The 17,574-nt window shown below is 33.3% G+C and overlaps 2 protein-coding genes and 1 long non-coding RNA gene across 9 annotated transcripts in view; 1 reads left to right on the top strand and 2 right to left on the bottom strand.

Annotated features, from left to right (window-relative positions):
- Positions 1-27: 27 nt before the first annotated feature.
- On the bottom strand, positions 28-5,619 carry LOC126923959 (protein TRC8 homolog). Of its 2 annotated transcripts, none has more exons than XM_050737926.1 (5): positions 4,583-5,619; positions 4,234-4,460; positions 3,751-4,144; positions 2,867-3,234; positions 28-2,590 (listed from the first exon to the last, which is right to left on the bottom strand). In XM_050737926.1, the coding sequence occupies exons 3-5, from the start codon at positions 4,028-4,030 to the stop codon at positions 1,256-1,258; spliced, it is 1,983 nt and encodes a 660-aa protein (XP_050593883.1). In that variant the 5' UTR covers positions 4,031-4,144; positions 4,234-4,460; positions 4,583-5,619; the 3' UTR covers positions 28-1,255. The 2 variants fall into 2 exon arrangements, with proteins under 2 accessions (XP_050593883.1, XP_050593884.1); XM_050737927.1 differs by having other exon boundaries at positions 4,234-4,294.
- Positions 5,620-6,829: 1,210 nt separating this feature from the next.
- LOC126923963 (protein phosphatase PP2A 55 kDa regulatory subunit) overlaps positions 6,830-17,574 on the bottom strand; it is a 45,405-nt gene continuing 34,660 nt past the window's right edge. For 2 of the 6 annotated variants that reach the window (XM_050737933.1, XM_050737934.1), the window contains exons 3-10: positions 13,154-13,219; positions 12,830-12,927; positions 12,168-12,446; positions 11,750-11,927; positions 11,287-11,621; positions 11,000-11,215; positions 10,726-10,893; positions 6,830-10,632 (exon numbers count right to left, since the gene is read on the bottom strand). In XM_050737933.1, coding sequence (XP_050593890.1) covers positions 10,741-10,893; positions 11,000-11,215; positions 11,287-11,621; positions 11,750-11,927; positions 12,168-12,446; positions 12,830-12,927; positions 13,154-13,219 — 1,325 coding nt within the window. In that variant the 3' untranslated portion in view covers positions 6,830-10,632; positions 10,726-10,740. The other 4 variants (XM_050737931.1, XM_050737932.1, XM_050737936.1 and 1 more) reach the window with 4 other exon arrangements.
- LOC126923999 (uncharacterized) lies at positions 11,214-11,754 on the top strand. The gene is made up of 2 exons (XR_007713369.1): positions 11,214-11,343; positions 11,415-11,754. It is a non-coding gene; the product is annotated as an uncharacterized LOC126923999 (long non-coding RNA).

Here is a 17,574-nt window from a genome sequence, read left to right as displayed (position 1 = left end):
AACGGGGCATTGAAGGGACGATGACGCTTTAAAAATATAACATTTATTAGACATATTCTGATCTTACAAACAAAACTTCATATGATCATTATTAAATCGTATATTAAGTAAATAATGCTTTGTTTCAATAAATTAAAAAATTTATAATTTCTTTCGCCGTTATCTAACTATCACAGAGGCTTGTTAATTTCAATCGAAACGACAGAGAAAATAATTAAAATGGAAAGAAAAAACGACTCCCTGCTTCCTTCACCAAAGTGATTGTTCTTTTTCGGAAGAAGTAAAATGCGCGCGTTTGAAATAGAAAATCACATATTATATATAACCGTTACATGTAAATTTCATACCGAAACTAATTTCTGCGACTAATACGGTTCTACAAAGAATAGAGTTGTATTGTTTTCCTCTATCGACTTCGACAAATGTTAAGAATCGTTAATCTCGTAATTTCATCATCGTGAAACCATAAAAAAATGGACTGAGTAGCGATTCTTGTACGTTTAACTTATATCTGGAATCTCACGTACTTATTAAGTATATATATGCCATTGTAGATATAGATACATATATATTTATTCCATGCACATATATGTATCAACATATATATCAACACACTTATATATACGTGTATATATACATATGTACATGTATATATATATATATATATCTACAAGGATTTTCGATGATCGTGTTATCATCTCTCATTCGACAACAGAGCCTTGAAGTAAAGTATTTTTCATACTGAGTAAAATATATGGTAATTCGGTTGGATCGTATCTAGGAACGTTTATTCTAATGGACAAGCGATATGAGCTTTTTAATTTGAATCAGCGGAATCTGTCGTAAAGTAGTAGAATCTTATAAAATGGAAGAGTAAGCAGAACAAGGGTACGGAAGCTTATGCTCAAAAAGTATAAAAGCAAGTTGCCTAAGCGCGAATATTCATCGTTCTAAATCAGCAGGGTTTGGTACCGTAAGAAATATTTTTATAAGCTAAACGTAAATGATAACGAATCAGAGCTCGCAAAATAATATAGTTTAGAGCTCTTTTCGCGGTAAAATTTTTTATTATCTCCGGCAAATTGTATCTTTGTCGAGAAACGTTTAAAGTATCTCGTACGAGAGTTTTGCAATTTGAGCGATTTTCAAGAAACGAAATTTTTTTTAGGCAAGATTTTTCAGAGATCGATATCTTACGATTTTAAATTTGAGATTCATAACAGTTTATCAGCATACGTTAGAGCTATGCGTCTTTTCACCTGTCTTCGTTTACTTCGAAGACGTTTGCAACGTTCGCCTGCGCGCCTTGATTACCAGCGATTACTTCGTTATCTTTACCGTTCAGCGAGTTCTCGATTTTGTACAATACATCGTGGCAAAGTGGACAGCGGTCCTGGACGTACAGCCACTTTCGTAAACAAACACTGTGGAAGTAGTGATTACAGCGCGTGATCTTGGCACTTTGCATTTCCTGATAGCAAATAGCGCACACATCATCTAACACTCGAAGCTGTTCCGCCTTTGCTTCCGGAAGGGAATTAATCTTATTAACAGCTGATCGACGCTTCATGAACACACTCCATCCGGCTTTCGCCTCACACCATATATTAAAGTACGCATGAATGCATATCATGATGGCACGAATTGCTCCACCAGATTCAAACACTAAGATCCAAAAGCCGTTGAAGAATAGGACAATACCGAATGCGAATTCGATAGTGTTACCGAAAGATCGTATTATATATACGCAGTCGTCGAGTTGCTCCCAGAACACGCTACGGTAAGCATCGATCAGGAAGAGGGAATAGATCGCAAGTGAAACCAACACTTTTACTATTACTTCGATACTAAACACCGATACTGCCAGTAACCAAGTGCTTACGGTATAGTGCGACCAAAGGAATATCAACAATGATACTGGAAACAGTATTAAAAATACACAAACTGCCAGAGCGCGGATGTGTCGATGAAGCGCTGGATTATGCGAGGCGCTGAGCGACATCAACAACGGATTGACGATGTTGTGGACGAAATGTAGAACCGCCGTAAACAATAAACAAAAATTACGGCACAGTCTGACCAAACGTTTCTCTCTGTCCAAACTCGTCAGTCCAGTTTGCAGGGCCAGCACGTAAAATAAAATCGCGGATACGGTACCGATACTCTTCTCCTCTTCGTCTTCCGTAAGTAGCACCCATTGAAAGAAACAACCGATGTAATCACAAATAAACGAAATTATGCTAGTCATTCCTAAGACTGCCGTCAAAGTCTCGCAGCCATTGACTAATAAACTTCTAAGCATTATGTAGTAGGTGAACGTCTCTTCGCCATAATGATTTCCAAGGATTTGAAACATTTGTCCTCCCACGCGTAACATCCAAAACATGCGTAGCACATACGGAATGTTCAATCGAATCCATTCGGTTTCAGCGAGCGCGGAAAGACCGTGATTGCTTATGAAATTACGCGCATATTGATAACCCATATAAATTGCGTTCATCATGGTGATGCCGTTAAACCAAATGACAAATTTACATACAGCTAACGGAAGAAGTGTTGCGAATACTGGTAGATGATGGAGCACTTGTGTCTGAAAAAACATGTACGTATATTCGATAACGTGCGTATAAATGTAAAAATGGAATATTTATGTTTTATGATATTTGAATATAAACTATGAGAAATATAATGTAACATATTATTACATAAATTGTAAGAAATTTATTGTTAATCAAAGTACTCTGTACATACGCATATGCAAAAAATCTATTTTCCAAATGTTAAAACATGCGATTGTTTTAAATCCAAGTACGTCAAAATACATTAACGATTTAAATTAAATCGAAATGCATTAAATTCAACTTACCGGGAGTGGACAAATGCCCAAAATCGACGGTGTCATAAAACTCAGTACAAGAAATTTTTGCAGAACCGGGTGTTTTGGTGCAAGATGAATATAACAAAAAATACTAGCTAATAAGCATTGTAATACATAATTCTGGATTATCAGGAAGCCTGGTCCTTCATTTAAAACGTATTTCAAGTTAAGATACAAAATATCATCAAGTATGCTAGTTGTTGATTCATGTGTGCTCACATATGTAATGATAGCTTTCATTGTACTAATATTTGACCAATAGGATATAAATATTGCTCCTACTGATATTAAGTATAGGTATACAATGATAAGATGTTTTGTCCATAACATAAATATACATATTGCAGTAATATATCCTGAAAAGTAAATATTTGACAGTCAACCATTGATTTTTATTTTATTCTGATTCTAGTAAAAATGTAAATAATCATTAGTTCTGTTTGTATCGATTCATGAATACTTAATCAATTGTATAAAGTTTGCTGCTTTTTACAAATGCAATGACCCACAAGAATTAACCTTGCTACTTTGAATATCGGTATGTCATTTTAACACTCCTAATAATCTACATTGCTTTAAGTTTATCTACCAAAAACACTACTTTTCAACTATATTCTGACTAATAGACAACAGCAATCAATTTCTGACTAATAAACAACTATAAAATCAGGAAATGTTACACAAATGAAATGCATGACATCGAAGAGAGTCTATAATCTATATAATATAGTAAGTCTAGTTTAACTAATTTTACAAATACTTTGCTTTCATCTTAAATACTTTACTTTGTTTTAACAAATACACATACAGAAAAATATATTAAAATTACTAATAATTAAATATAGAAATCATATATAGAGTAAATATCTTACCTAAACAGCAGCATAGAAATTTTAGTAGAATTATGAAATGCATTTTGTAACCAAAGTGATCAAAATCAAATAAATCTAGAAACGAAGTAGGTAGTATCGAATCCACAATGTGATCTGATACTTTTGATATTTTAAAATCATGTTCACTACTATCTAGCACAACATTGTTATCAGATAATCCAAGTCCTATTCTAAGTAGTTCATCTATGATAAATAAAGGTGGAACTCTAATTATAACATCCACAAAGGTGTACAACTTCTCTCGTATAAATGTATCCATTGTTTCTCAAGTTTTTGCTTTTGTAATACAGATTTCAAAGATGATATTTTGTTCTTAGGAAGTGCAAAAACAATTTTCCCAATGCAATTCTATTTAATTTAGTTGGCTCAATACCTAAATTCAAAATGTCAAAATGTTAAAAATAAATAATATGTTTTGGTGTGTTCAATAAGCAATTAACGCTAAATTACACGTAAGCTTACCTCCAGAATTATAAAGTTTGTGGTTATTATATTCTCGAAACACACTTGTCTTAGCGAATAACTGGAATAATTTTTGTCATCAAAAATCGACGAAGCCGAGATAGTTTAAGTATTGTGAATTATAATTTGCCAGTAATCAACGAAGGAAAATAACGAAGGAATGATTTAGACACCGAAGATGTAGCAGAAATTCAAACTTTTATAGAATCAATGTATCGAACTCGATCCTGTTTTAATATCATATAACGGAGGTTAAATAATAAAAAATTTGTCGGCTATTCTTTTTCCAAAATTGTTGGTTATAAAATAAAACTAAATCGTTTTGCAGATATTACAAATAGGATTTTACCATCGTGTGAGAATATCGTAACAGCAGGCAAACATACGCAAATTTTCGGTTTTCGAATTTCTGTCAAAGATGTTTTTCTTCCTACACACTTCTACTCGTAACTCTTAATTTATGTTGCTCACCCGCGTCGACAACAACCAAAACACGTAAATCTAACAGCGACGGAATTTAGGCTAAACTACGTTTTTAAAATACGCGTAATTTTCCTCGACATAAAACGCTGTCGCATATACTTTAAAGGTTACAGAAAACATGCACAAAGAATTTGAACGACTTGATCAGATGGCGCTATATCGCTTTTTCTATATACGTATGTATATACTGTGTGTATGTTTACGTTTAATGTGGTCTGAAAATACGTTATAAATTTATTATTATCGTGTGTCATTAAATATACGTATCGCAAATATTTGGCTTCAGTAATTAAAGACATATCATCATACAGATATACGTTATACTGTCAACACCTTAAAATAATAAAAAGTATGATCATTGAAGGATTTACAAAATGAAGTCATAACATTTCTTAGAAAATTATAATCATTTCACGTTCATTATTACGCGTAATATTATATTATTCCCGAGATAGGCTATGAAGTAAAGTAAACGATACGTGCAAGACTATAACGTTCATTCAAAAGTTAATCTACCAAATCACGTGCTATATATCATCCCATAAATTGCGTCACTCTTTGGCACTTAAATGTCTATACACAGCGCTATGTTATTGCTACTGCTTGGTCTTTCTGCTATTTCTTCAACTGTTAAACAAAGTTTTGTTCCAAGTAGAGCTTTTAATCCTTCGATATCAAACGTTAGTACTCAATCGAATCTTGATTTATCGGAAAGATCAAAAACTTCATTTTCAAATTTGGAAACCTAGATTAAAACATGTTCTCCATATACGACAAAAATATCGTTAACGGCATCTTTAACTGTATTGCCTTTTTAAAATTTATACAGCATGCAATGCAAAAATAAATTTCGTTAACATTCGTTATCTTTGATTTCTTTAAAAATAGAAACAAGATACAGACGTTATAAAGTTCAATAAAAAACGACATGATTCAGGGAACTTGATTGAAACGACAGCGACTTAATATACGACGTACATGCATTAGAAAAAAAAGTATATATATATATATATATTTATAATTATAGATTCAATATTGATAATTTTATTATGCAAATTCATAATTTTATTGTTAATAGTATCATGTACTCTTTATCATTCGCTCGCAAGAATAGAAGATACTAACTTTAATGATGTTTCACTGATAATGAAAGAAGGGGAGGAGCAGGAATGAAGAGATTAAAATCAAATTTCAATTGATTCTGGAAGCATACTGATCTCGGATGAAAATAATGGGAATACATCTCTAGCAACATCGAATATATTTCTCTCAGGCATTATATATTGTTTCACCATGTAAAACTCATCCTTCCTGAAAAAGAAAAAAGAAGAAAAAATACAATAAAAACATCGCGAGAAAATACTAGATTGAAGAAAGTCTAAAAATTTATACCGTAACACTAAGAATAAAATTTTTAGTTTTGTATTTTTTCGTGTATACACCTGATATATTCGATGTTTAAATGCATATATCATTTCTTCCCGAAATAAGATAAATAAATGATTATATCTTTGATCTCCCTCTGTCTCTATACAGGCATGCAACGACACATACGTGCAGAGTACAGAATATTCATACTGTCATCCGTTCAAAACTAGCTACCATGTAACTTATCTATATCTCGGCGCAATGTTCATTCGTTTCTTTGAATTAGTCGAATCTTAATGCGCTTGCATATACTACCGTAATGCTACGTTCTAAAACAAAATGTCTTTTTTCATTTGTGATCTCTTCTTATAAATTCGCGTCTTCTTCATCTCTTCTTTACTACGACACCGTTCTAATCACTTACGATAAATCTCATTGACAATGTTTGCGCTCGCAGCATTTAATTCAATTCTACTTCTTTTTATTGTTCCTTTCTCGTTTTTCTCTGCAAACAAATCAATCGCTATCTCGAATTTGAACTGCCACTCGCTTTTAGTAACGCTGGGCATTTTTTGAGGCACATTATACAGTACAAAATAAACTCGACGATCTCAAAGATATTTGAATATTGGTGATGGTTAATCGAACATTTTTGAGATCCGTCCGAGCATTTTTTTCAGAAGCAATTACGATCAGGTTGAATGGTATAGAGTCAAAATCAGGAGTGAAAATTATTGTTACTCGATTTCGACGTAGTTTTGCTCATTATTCTCATTTATGCTTTACATCATTCTTCTCAAGACTACCTAATATATATGCCTTACGCTTTCTTTCAATTACATCTTCATTCCATGATCTTTTACATTTTTTTCATAGCGTAAATTTCTCGTAAAAATCTGTACCGTGCAAACAGACGTTAAGTAATTTTGAATCCCGAAAAGAATTCGACTGTATTATCCGCAATTTCCTCCGCTGAAAGGATGATGAAGTGTACAATGTAAGATAAATAGTAAAAATGACAGTATTCTTTACGCATAACATTCTATGGCACGATTCTTCTTAACTCGACAATGGATACCATAATCGTTCTTTTTACCTAATTGCGTGCATTAGCGAGAAGAAATAAATTATGGAATTAATAACCGGAGAAAGTATATTTCACGCGACAAGTTACATATAGTTGATCGACGTTACGAAAAATTTTATAGAAACCAACATTGAAACAATGCGAGTCCCGCTATTGTAGTTTCGCTTCATCGTATCTCACGCAAGACAGGTAAAAAGACTTTTACGTATTCGCTATAAAAACGCTAAGTATGGACTAATAATACATGGTACTTTAATAAAAATAGAGCTTCAACATTCGGCTAGTAATACAATGACGTTTATTATATCACAACGAGACAGGTCCTGCGTGCCAAAATTCTACTCTGCTCAGTGTACTTCTTTTTAACTTCCTTTACGTCAATTCAGATTGTCCGATGCACGGATGCAGCGATGATACGACCAGTTGTAAGGCATGTTTTTAAATATTCAAAATGTCTTTCTCGAAGGGATCCATACATACGAGACCTAAATCTCATCTCCTCGCATCAAGCAAGCGGATACAAATTGCATTTCCTTTTAAATTAATTTTATACCTAAGTTAATTTCAATCAATGGGATCCATTGTTGTTTTTTCATAGTTTATTATATTTTATTAGTCTCATATTCATTGATCCCGTTAGCAATTGGATTTTACGAAGATTAAAAGATCTAACGGGAGCCCCGGGCTCTTCGTTGCATACTTCGAGTGTTTCGGAATATAACGGTTTTTCCGTAAAATTGTTTACTGCGCGAACAAGTATGGTTCTATTCCGGTATCTCGACACGATCATTTAATTCGCAATCAATTACATCATCATGCTATCTAGCTAACCGAACAGATCAAGTCGTCATCACCGTGACTAAATCTGCATAACAGTTAACAAAACAAACAAGTTACGCAGAGTCCCTATAATAATATCAATAATAATAATAATAATAACTATAATTATAATAATAATAGCAGTAATAATATTAATATTACTTAATTGTAAAAATACGTCTACGTTTTGTTCGAGTATAGAACGAATTTCACGGTTCCATCGCGTATTACTTTTGAAAACAAATTACGATTACAACTTATCGATTATAATTTTGCATTTTTTTATTCGTGCGTCTTTTCACCTCCTATCTCTGTGAGTACACAATTGCCTAAATATCGCGTTACAAAGATACTGAGTAATAATCCTGGATTGGTACACAGTTATTACGTTTCATGCATTGTGTCTGCACGTGATTATTTGAAGATGGTTTTTCTTTTCTTCTTTCTCGTTAACATGGGAGTAACACGACTAAATTTCTTAAGCTATACCATATCAAATGCATTTTTTACCATCTTTTTATTTTTTAATAAGATAAGTTGTATGAAAGCTATGTTGCAAGAAACGTAATAATATGTAATATTTCTTTTTTCAATTAAGTTTAACTTTGAAGTTTAACTCAGAAAATAGATAATCAAGAATTTCCAGTACCTAAAACTTAATGCTTAAATATTACATCATTTGAATAAGAATGTGATTAGTTTAAACCATTCAAAGCGCTTAGTTTAAAATAGTTCTTTTTTTATATCACGCGTGTCTATTTTTGGCCATATAGCAGATCTTTCGGAGAATTAAATAAAAATTAAGGATGATTCACGTGTTAAAGCGAATCTCCTGTAATCATTTCCGCACAGCGATCATATATTTGTTTTTTTTATAAAACTATATGATTGCTTATATGGTTAGGAAACCTCGAAAGTCGTTTATTTGCCTATGACTCAAGAATTGTTATTCATACACGTGAAAATTATTAATTCTAATTCTCAATCATGTACAATTTAAGTCACCAATGTAAGGTATGTCTCGTTAAAGACAATTTTCGCTATCGAATTTTTTCCATTGATAAAAAAGTTTCAATTTTATTCACCTTGATCGCAATCGATAATCCGCGCGTATGTTTCAATCACGCGTGGTTTCGTTCGAATTTCGTCTCTATAAATTCCACAATGTTGACGTTATATTCCGCTAATATATTTTACTCAGCACATATTTAATTTATACATATAAACTCTGCAAGCGCAGCTTACCATCGTCAAATGCACTTTTTAGTTTTATTTTAATTCGTGTACGAAATCGCTGCTTATATGTGTAAGAGTATAAGTGTTAATAAGTTGTCAATAAGAAATATTAGAAAACCTGTATTCCACTTACAGTTATCGTAAGTTCCTTATATTTCTTGACTGAGTCCTTTCTTTTTCTTATTATTAGAAAGCGGCAACTGACGAATGGTGCTTTACACTCATACTCTTTACTGTTTAAAGTATGCAATGCATTGATGTTCATTTTTCTTCAAAGTTTCACTGAAAGGTGAATTTGTCTTGTCTTCTCATATTTTGACTCGTATCGGCGAATATTTGTTTTTTAACATGCCATGATAAGGGTATTTGATAATATATTTTATTTAGGAAATAAAGACACGAGGATATAGGCCTATTATTTAATATTATCTTTTACTAAGTTATGTATGACAACAAACGACTAATTGAAATAATTGAAAGCTCGGCTTTCTTCTTAATGGTAACTGCTGGTATATTTTAAATGCAATTGTTAATAGTTATCAAAATATTTTTACTCTAAAATCAGCAACGAATTTGGTATATAAAGGATATAGTTTTTCGACACAAAAAATTTATTTTTGAAAATGAACTATCTACTGAAAACACAAAATTGTACTACGCGAGAAGTTATGAAAAAGAATACTGGATTGAGAATAAAACAGTAACGAGCTACACATTAATCTCACATCTCTTGGCACATATAATCATCTCTACTTTTAATTTTGCATGTCTAGGCATTTTGGTTGGCAAATAATTTATTAAGCAAAGGTATTATATGCTACACACATGTACCGAGGACACAATTATCGCATCTAGCGACTTTTAATTCTATGCAGTTGATCCTACTAATGCAGTTTCTTTTACAGATACCATTCCATACGTAGAAAAATCACCTATATTAAAAAGCACTTTAAATCGTACGGTATCAAAATTTCTATGATACAAGCGAACTGAATATATTAATCTTCTATTAAAATATTTAAATAATAACCGCCAACACGAGTCTCTTGATTGATTGAACTGTACATTTTTCTTTGTCAATGGGCAATGATTCCACGTGCATTTTATTTGAACTAGCGGAATTCAATAAATTGGAGAGCTATGCATATGTCTTTGCTTGCATGCATTTATATACATATATACGCGCGACAAGGTGTTACGTGCAATTCTGTATGTCTTTGTGTGTATACATAGTGTGTATGAATATGTGAGCTGTGTGGACGGCGCTACGTACACCACTTTTCGGTCAGTCAACCATTGACATATTAATAGTTGACTTTCGTCAGTATAATTCAGATATCCCTTGTTCCACTGGGATTTTTCAGTTGAACGTGCCTTGCTCACGTCAATATGTACCGTTGGATGATCTGAAAAAATGGAAAGCAATTTTTCTTATTATTGTGAATAAAATTTATATTCTTGTTGTATTTATAATTTGATACAATGTTGAATAGACATACCTGCATACAGATGTGCTAGAGTTTGTCTTGAAATAGGAAGAGATTATTCGTAGCAGCAACAGCTACTACATTTTCAGATGGATGCCAAGCAGTATGTAATATCTTTTTATTGAAATCAAGGCAGTCCACGCTAATTTCATCCTTTTTACGTTTACCACCAGTACAAACCTTTAAGCAAATAATATATATTGTGGACAATACAATAGTATACAATACAATACAATAGTAATAGTTTATTAAATATTTTATATAATTTTTGAAAATTTACACTTACTTTACGTGGTTTTAGAAGTGTTTTTGGTTTGGCAATGTCACGTGCTGCTTCCAATGTGAGATCACGTTTAGTTGTACGATCGAATACTCTGAAGAAATTATTGTATGAACCCGTCATAATAGCAGAATCATTACCACTCCAACAGCACTCGAATTTGTCAAAGATACAATCATTCTCATATAATGAACATAACTTTGATCTTAGGTATTCATGTACCTATAATAATATAATCGATTAATATTTTGCACTAAATGTATGAAAATTGTATTATGACTTTTGTTACATACAGGGTAACACTCAATGGGTTTTGTTTCCATTTGCAAATCCCACACTTTCACACTGAGGTAGTCTCTACTGATCATATATCTTCCCGAATTACTAAGTTTCACATCACTTATACTCGAAATTATTTCAGAGAAGAAACTTCTGTTTGTTGGATCTTCTGGTTCTTCAAAGAGCTTACTATGTTGGTCACAAAGCGCAGCAGATCTCATGTCACAGAGTCTAATTGTTCCTTTGCTACTACTATATACCAAGACGTTACATTCTGCCGGGTGAAATTCCGCAGCAGTTATTACTTCTGTTAGTTCCTCCATATTAGTTGGCTTAATGTCTACTATATCTGTGTATCATTGTTAAGAAAACGATATAGTTCATTATAATAAATTTATATCCAAGATGTATAAATATAATTTAGAATTTGTAAACCAAAAATAAAATAAATATTAAATGACATAGAAAAAAGGATACTAAAACTCTGGTCTGTGATTTCAAGGTGCCAAAGGTTAATTCTAAGATCATCAGCACTGAGGTATGTTTCCTGATCACTGTTAACACTTATACTGTTTATATGATAGGTGTGCGCATTGGCAAATATTCTCCTTGGGGATGCTTCTACCATCAATTCCATTGGTTTTATAGTTGGTACCTAGGTCAAAATACATAAGTATTCAATATATGATAATCAAAATGCACAAGCCTCATAATGTTATGTGCATATTTGAACTCGACCTTCTCTTGAAAATATTTTTGTTAGAGACACAATAGTATAAGGAAAATTATATTTATATGGTTAGAAGGTAGAAAGAAAAATCGTAAAGAGTTTTAGAATTTACCACATTATATGTATAATATCACAATAATCTCGTTAAAACTCATCAATACTCACCCTCAAGGAAGTGATACAAGCGGGATCACGAATTGTACCATTTTCTTCTTTTGTATTATAGCCTTCTACTCTTTTATCTCGTTCACTAACTTTCCACAATTTAATTGTTTTATCATTTGTGGAAAGTAGAAAATGTGCTGGATTTTTTCTTTTTAACCACCTAATTTTGTTAATTTTTTCCTCTATCTCTAATGATTTCAGGTAATCGAATTCAGGTTCATGACTTTGAAAGGTGCTGTATACATTGTATTCACCTCTTCGGGGTATACTGTTTTTACTCTAAATAAAGATACAATGTTTTAATTATCTTATGGCCTTAAAAAATATCCCAAATATTTTTTATTTTTTTCTATCAATTTTCTAAATCTTTCTTCTTTCTACAGACAATGAAACTATTTAAAAAATTTCATAAAACATAAATAAAGTATTCGAGATATTTATTCCTTTCAGTACGTTCAATGATTATCTTTAGAAATTTTCTAAAGATAGAAAAATGTAACATATTGTACAGAACAATCTGGCAATAATCCAATACTAACACATAAATATAATTTTTATTTAAAGGACAAATCTTTCTTTATTGAAACCTTAAAAATTTTATAGCACATAAGAATTTTATAAATATACAAAATTCATATTATTACAAATATACTTCAACTTACAACAGGATCCCTCTGAAAAATAACCACCCGACCACCTTTATCTCCTGTTGCAAGAAGATCGCCATCATGGTTAAATTCAACACATGAGATTATATCAGCTAGAACAGAACACAATACAGATAACTACAATAAAGTGTTCTGGAATATTTAGAAAATATTTATTTAGAAGTAATTTTAAAAAGAAAAGAAGAGATGGATGAAAGAAGAAAAAGAATACATCATAATACTTTATTACTAAATTAACATACTTGTGCAATCACTGAATGAAAATTGATGAGATAATATACACACATAATATATGTGCAACTTCTATTTAGAACTTACCTTCAGTGACATCGTCTTCTAATGTTCCTTTCACCTGTGAAAAACACCACTGTATGTCACCATTACCTAAAACAACATTAAAGAAGTTAAGTCGTTACACAAAAATTTACTTGAAAACAGAAGTATAACAATAAAATTATCAAGTAACAATACAAAATTCCGATTTTCAATACACCATAATGTATTCATTGTGAACACGTAATACACATATAAAAAAATGTATTACAAAAGAGATAAAAATCCCATAATGCTTATCGTTTGAATTACATCATGCGTTTCGAGCGTAGAACAGGTAGATGCACAGTGGTAAAAAGACGCGTAGAGATATATATTCTACAAACGTCCGCGGCTTTTTCTTCCACTTACGATACGCACGAGATTTCATCGAATTATCGGGTAAAAGCAAGAAAAGTGGAGCAAATCGATAAGGATATCGGGGATAAGGAAAGAGAAAGGAATCTAAGAAAAAATAACACCGAGAAGGTTGTGACTGTGAAACGTGATAAAATAAACGTGGAGGGACATGACTGAAGCGATAGCGTGTGTAGGTAAGGTGAAAAAGATAAGTTATAATGAAAAGAGGCGACAAACGAGAAAATATGCGTAAGTAAAGTGAATAAAGGAGAAGCAAGAAAAAAATGAACGAAAAGTCGAGGGGAAAAAGGTAAAAGTAATCCTACTTGAAGTTTCGGCGCAATCCATCGTGCTTCTAGGCAGTCGCCACCGCCGCCGCCGCTGCCGTCGCCGGCGACGGGCGCATTTGGCCCCGCGCACAGCAAGTATCCAGAGAGTGGGTACGGGTGATTATATTTGAGGATGCGGAATTGACGAAGAAGAACGTTGCGTGCACTGCGAGCGCTGCGGATATACCCGTGAACCCGTGATAGTATCTGGGTCAAGGTTCAGGTTGCCGCGGCGCGGCGAGGCGGCCAGCAGGAGCGACGCACTGTTCGGTTCACGACGTGTCGTAGAAATACAGAGCGACCACGCATAGTAAACCGGTGCTCACGACGCCTTACTTACCGGCCATCTCGCAATTAGAGACACTACGCGACCAGAGAGAGGTTCGCACGCGAGCTCACTCCCGGTGCGAGGTCCAATACCGCCTACTCGACCAGAGATACGCGCGCGCGGCGCGCCACGCCGGCGATCAGGAAACAGGAAACCTTCACGATTGTTTACCACGCTCTGCCCAACCTTTTTACCCTGTCACATATTCGTCCTTACTAGTCCGTCACTAATATGAATCCGATCACTAGCTTTCAATGGCGGAATTCACGAACGCATAACCGCACAACACTACTATGGCGTGACGTCACACCACAGTCAGGTTTCGCTATTCCGACAGTAATCGCCATCTTGATTGCGAAAACCGACTGTAAACGAACCACTACGAAAACTACCGAACGCCGCCGATCTAACAGCGCCATCTGTGTCGCGCAAAATTTAAATTAAGTTTAAGAATCACTTTTCCAATAATAATCAAAGTTCACTTGGGAATTACATGATAAGTTACAGTTTGTTGATCTTGATACCAATTTATAGCTGAAATACTAAATAATACTTTAATATTATATGTTTGAAAAGGAAACAAATCATAAATTTCTTAAAAATAGAAGCTAAGACCAGGAAGCTTAACTAATTTTATGATAATCGATATTCTTTAAATAATCCGGGGGATGGTAAAAATTTATGTTTAATCCCAAGATTAAAATGGGATTAATTGATATAACTTGTCATGTTTTTCCCCTATGTTCTTTAATTTTAAGGGGCTCATAACGAAAATGGTCCTTGTCCATGTTTGTCTTTCTCTAGAAAATGAAAGAATGTTCTATTATCTTTGAATCAATACATTCAATTTTTGTTAACAAAATATTCATCGTATTATATAATTACTGGGGTAATTATATAGGTAGGTTTATCTGTAATTGTATCGTATAACTGCATTTAATTAAGGCATAAAGTTGTGAAATTTTGATAAAGATCGTTTTTATAAAATCGTAAAATTTTTATTCGATCATAAGTCAGGACATAGATCATTTCACATAGTGCAATAGAAAATGGAATAGCTTTGATAAACGATTATACATATAAGTGTATCCGTAGATAATTAATTAAGATTATCTAATTTAAAAGAAACTACTAATCAATGTCGACGATGACGTTAAGAAAAAATTACCTAGAAGTTTTGATAGTTTCTCATGCACTTCTTCCACAGAGAAAAACATAGGTACAGCCCTGGATAAATGCGCAAAATTCCTGGCTGAGCGAATATCTGACATCGACCAGTCCATTTTTAGCAAAGCCAGAATAAGCTTCTATATAGAAAGATTTCCTTGCTACTTCTCGATTTCACTAATAAAAACTCGAAGAACTTGAAACACTCGGATCATACGCTTTCAAAGTCGAGGCGCGTCATACATTTTCAATGCGTTCCAAAGCACAGAATCGATTACAATTTACTTTGGTAGATCTCTTCGATACATTCTCGATATGGGTCTAACATCCGTCCTGGTTTGAATATTAATACTCTTCTTTCCAGCAGTAGATCGTTCGTCAGCCATTTAATATTTCACATGTTTAATATTTCACATTGGAAGCGCGATAAGTATTTTCTTTCCTCTTGCTCGTTAATTTAAAATTGATCATTTCACTAAAAAGATATAAATAGCGTTTAGCAAATATTAATCGCAGGGACAATGACGTTAGTTTTCCCGCCATATTCTAAATTTACAAATTAAACTCGTATAAAGTACTATGTTTTTCACTTTGCTCACAGAAATTTGTAATTCAAAGTGAAGATTGTGGCAGCGCAGACGAGCAAGAGGAAACTTTGGGCGTAGTTTCGAACCGGTACTTCAAAGTAAAGAATTGAAATTCAAATCACAACGTATTTGCCACAAGAGGAGCTGTACGATGAATTTTTATTTAAAAAATTCAACTATACGATCAATAATCGAACGTGTAGAAACTAAGAGCATACGAATTATTTTCTCATTCACTGTGTCAATAAACGAACGATTTTTATATTATCCGTTGGTTCGAACAATTAACCGAGGTTCGAATAGATTAAACAAATAAGCGCAAACGTTTGCAAGTGAAACGACTGTCTCGAACTGGTACGAAAGTGCATAAGCTCGTACGACACACGAAACTCTCGTTGTCGAACGTGTTAGGGGGAGGATGTTAATGAATCTGTAATGAACTCTAACAAGCGTGTAGAGCCGGTGCAACGTTTACCTGGACGAGATATTTGCTATGAATCAAGCGTAAGTGTGTTTTCGAAAAAGTAGACATCACGTGTTCTCGTGAAACGAAACTTTTTTAATATCCCATAAAAGTATCGCTTTAACTAACGACTGAAACCGATTTGTAATAATAACAGTTGTATAATAATTCGACTGCAAACAATTCCGTTTGAAAAAATTAACTGAAATTATCCAAAAATGATTAAATTTTAACACAAAATAATATTTTTTCTCTTTATTGTTCCTAAAGTTAAAACAATATAGCGGTCCAAGTGATTCGTTATTTTTTATCCTTGTTTGAAATAAAATTTGTTCAAGCCTGGCATTGTTCTTACGAAATTTATAAGCTTCGATTGTGCGATCAGTTTACGCTCGAATGCGTTGAAGATCCGCTCGTATTCCGTATATATCGTTGGACCTTTTATAGGACGTATTATATATACGAATTTTTTCCACATCTATGGAAAATCGATCGAATCGTGTGTGTGGCCAGCAATGTTCAAAATTCATTCACTCTTTTGATTTTCCCCAAAACGACAGTGTTGCACCAACAACCAGTTCAACGTGCTGTTTTCAAAAACCGTAACTGTAGATATTAATTACAAATATTCGTTCTACTCACTATCATAAACGGCATCGTCACACTTCAAGATATTCTGGATGTTTCGCGTCGATTCTTCGACCAAGCTTGCTTTGAAATCGATACTGTAATGTCCGGCACTGATATGATTTTGCAAATTCATTCTCGTTGATGATCCTTGCAAACCGTTTTCACGAACGATATTCATCCCGATCAAGACAACATATTGTTATTATCAGGTGACATCGAGTTTACTAACTGACCGCTAAATGTAAACTGTGCTCGAATCGGTTCACATCGATACACTTGTATACGGAAAACAATTATCGACGATAGAACATCCATAACAATCGTATTACCAAAGGCGTTCGACGAGTTTTCTTGAAAAAGAGTCCGCAAGACAAACTTGCTGAATCGAATAAACTGCGTGTTAGAAGCTTCTTAGTTCTAATTTTTTCAATGTTAATCACCTGTTTGAATTTATAATTGAGACATTGAGAGTAAATGTGGACTCAGCAAAGTAACTGAAAGTACACCAACTGATTTCCCCATGCTATCTGAATTTGATTTGGAAAATATGAATTTCACCATTT

Source organism: Bombus affinis, chromosome 14 (assembly GCF_024516045.1).
Source record: "Bombus affinis isolate iyBomAffi1 chromosome 14, iyBomAffi1.2, whole genome shotgun sequence".
NCBI lineage: Eukaryota > Metazoa > Arthropoda > Insecta > Hymenoptera > Apidae > Bombus > Bombus affinis.
The sequence above is the reverse complement of the archived record's forward strand: the minus strand, read 5'-3'. Positions and strand labels throughout refer to the sequence as shown.

What these genes read in the sequence shown, in the direction of transcription:
- LOC126923959 (XM_050737926.1), bottom strand. Translation starts at nt 4,030, where the DNA reads ATGGATACATTTATACGAGAGAAGTTGTACACCTTTGTGGATGTTATA. An exon ending in ATTTCTATGCTGCTGTTTAG is followed by an intron (nt 3,235 to 3,750) that starts GTAAGATATTTA and finishes TTTACTTTTCAG; the next exon opens with GATATATTACTGCAATATGT. An exon ending in TGGGCATTTGTCCACTCCCG is followed by an intron (nt 2,591 to 2,866) that starts GTAAGTTGAATT and finishes ATGTTTTTTCAG; the next exon opens with ACACAAGTGCTCCATCATCT.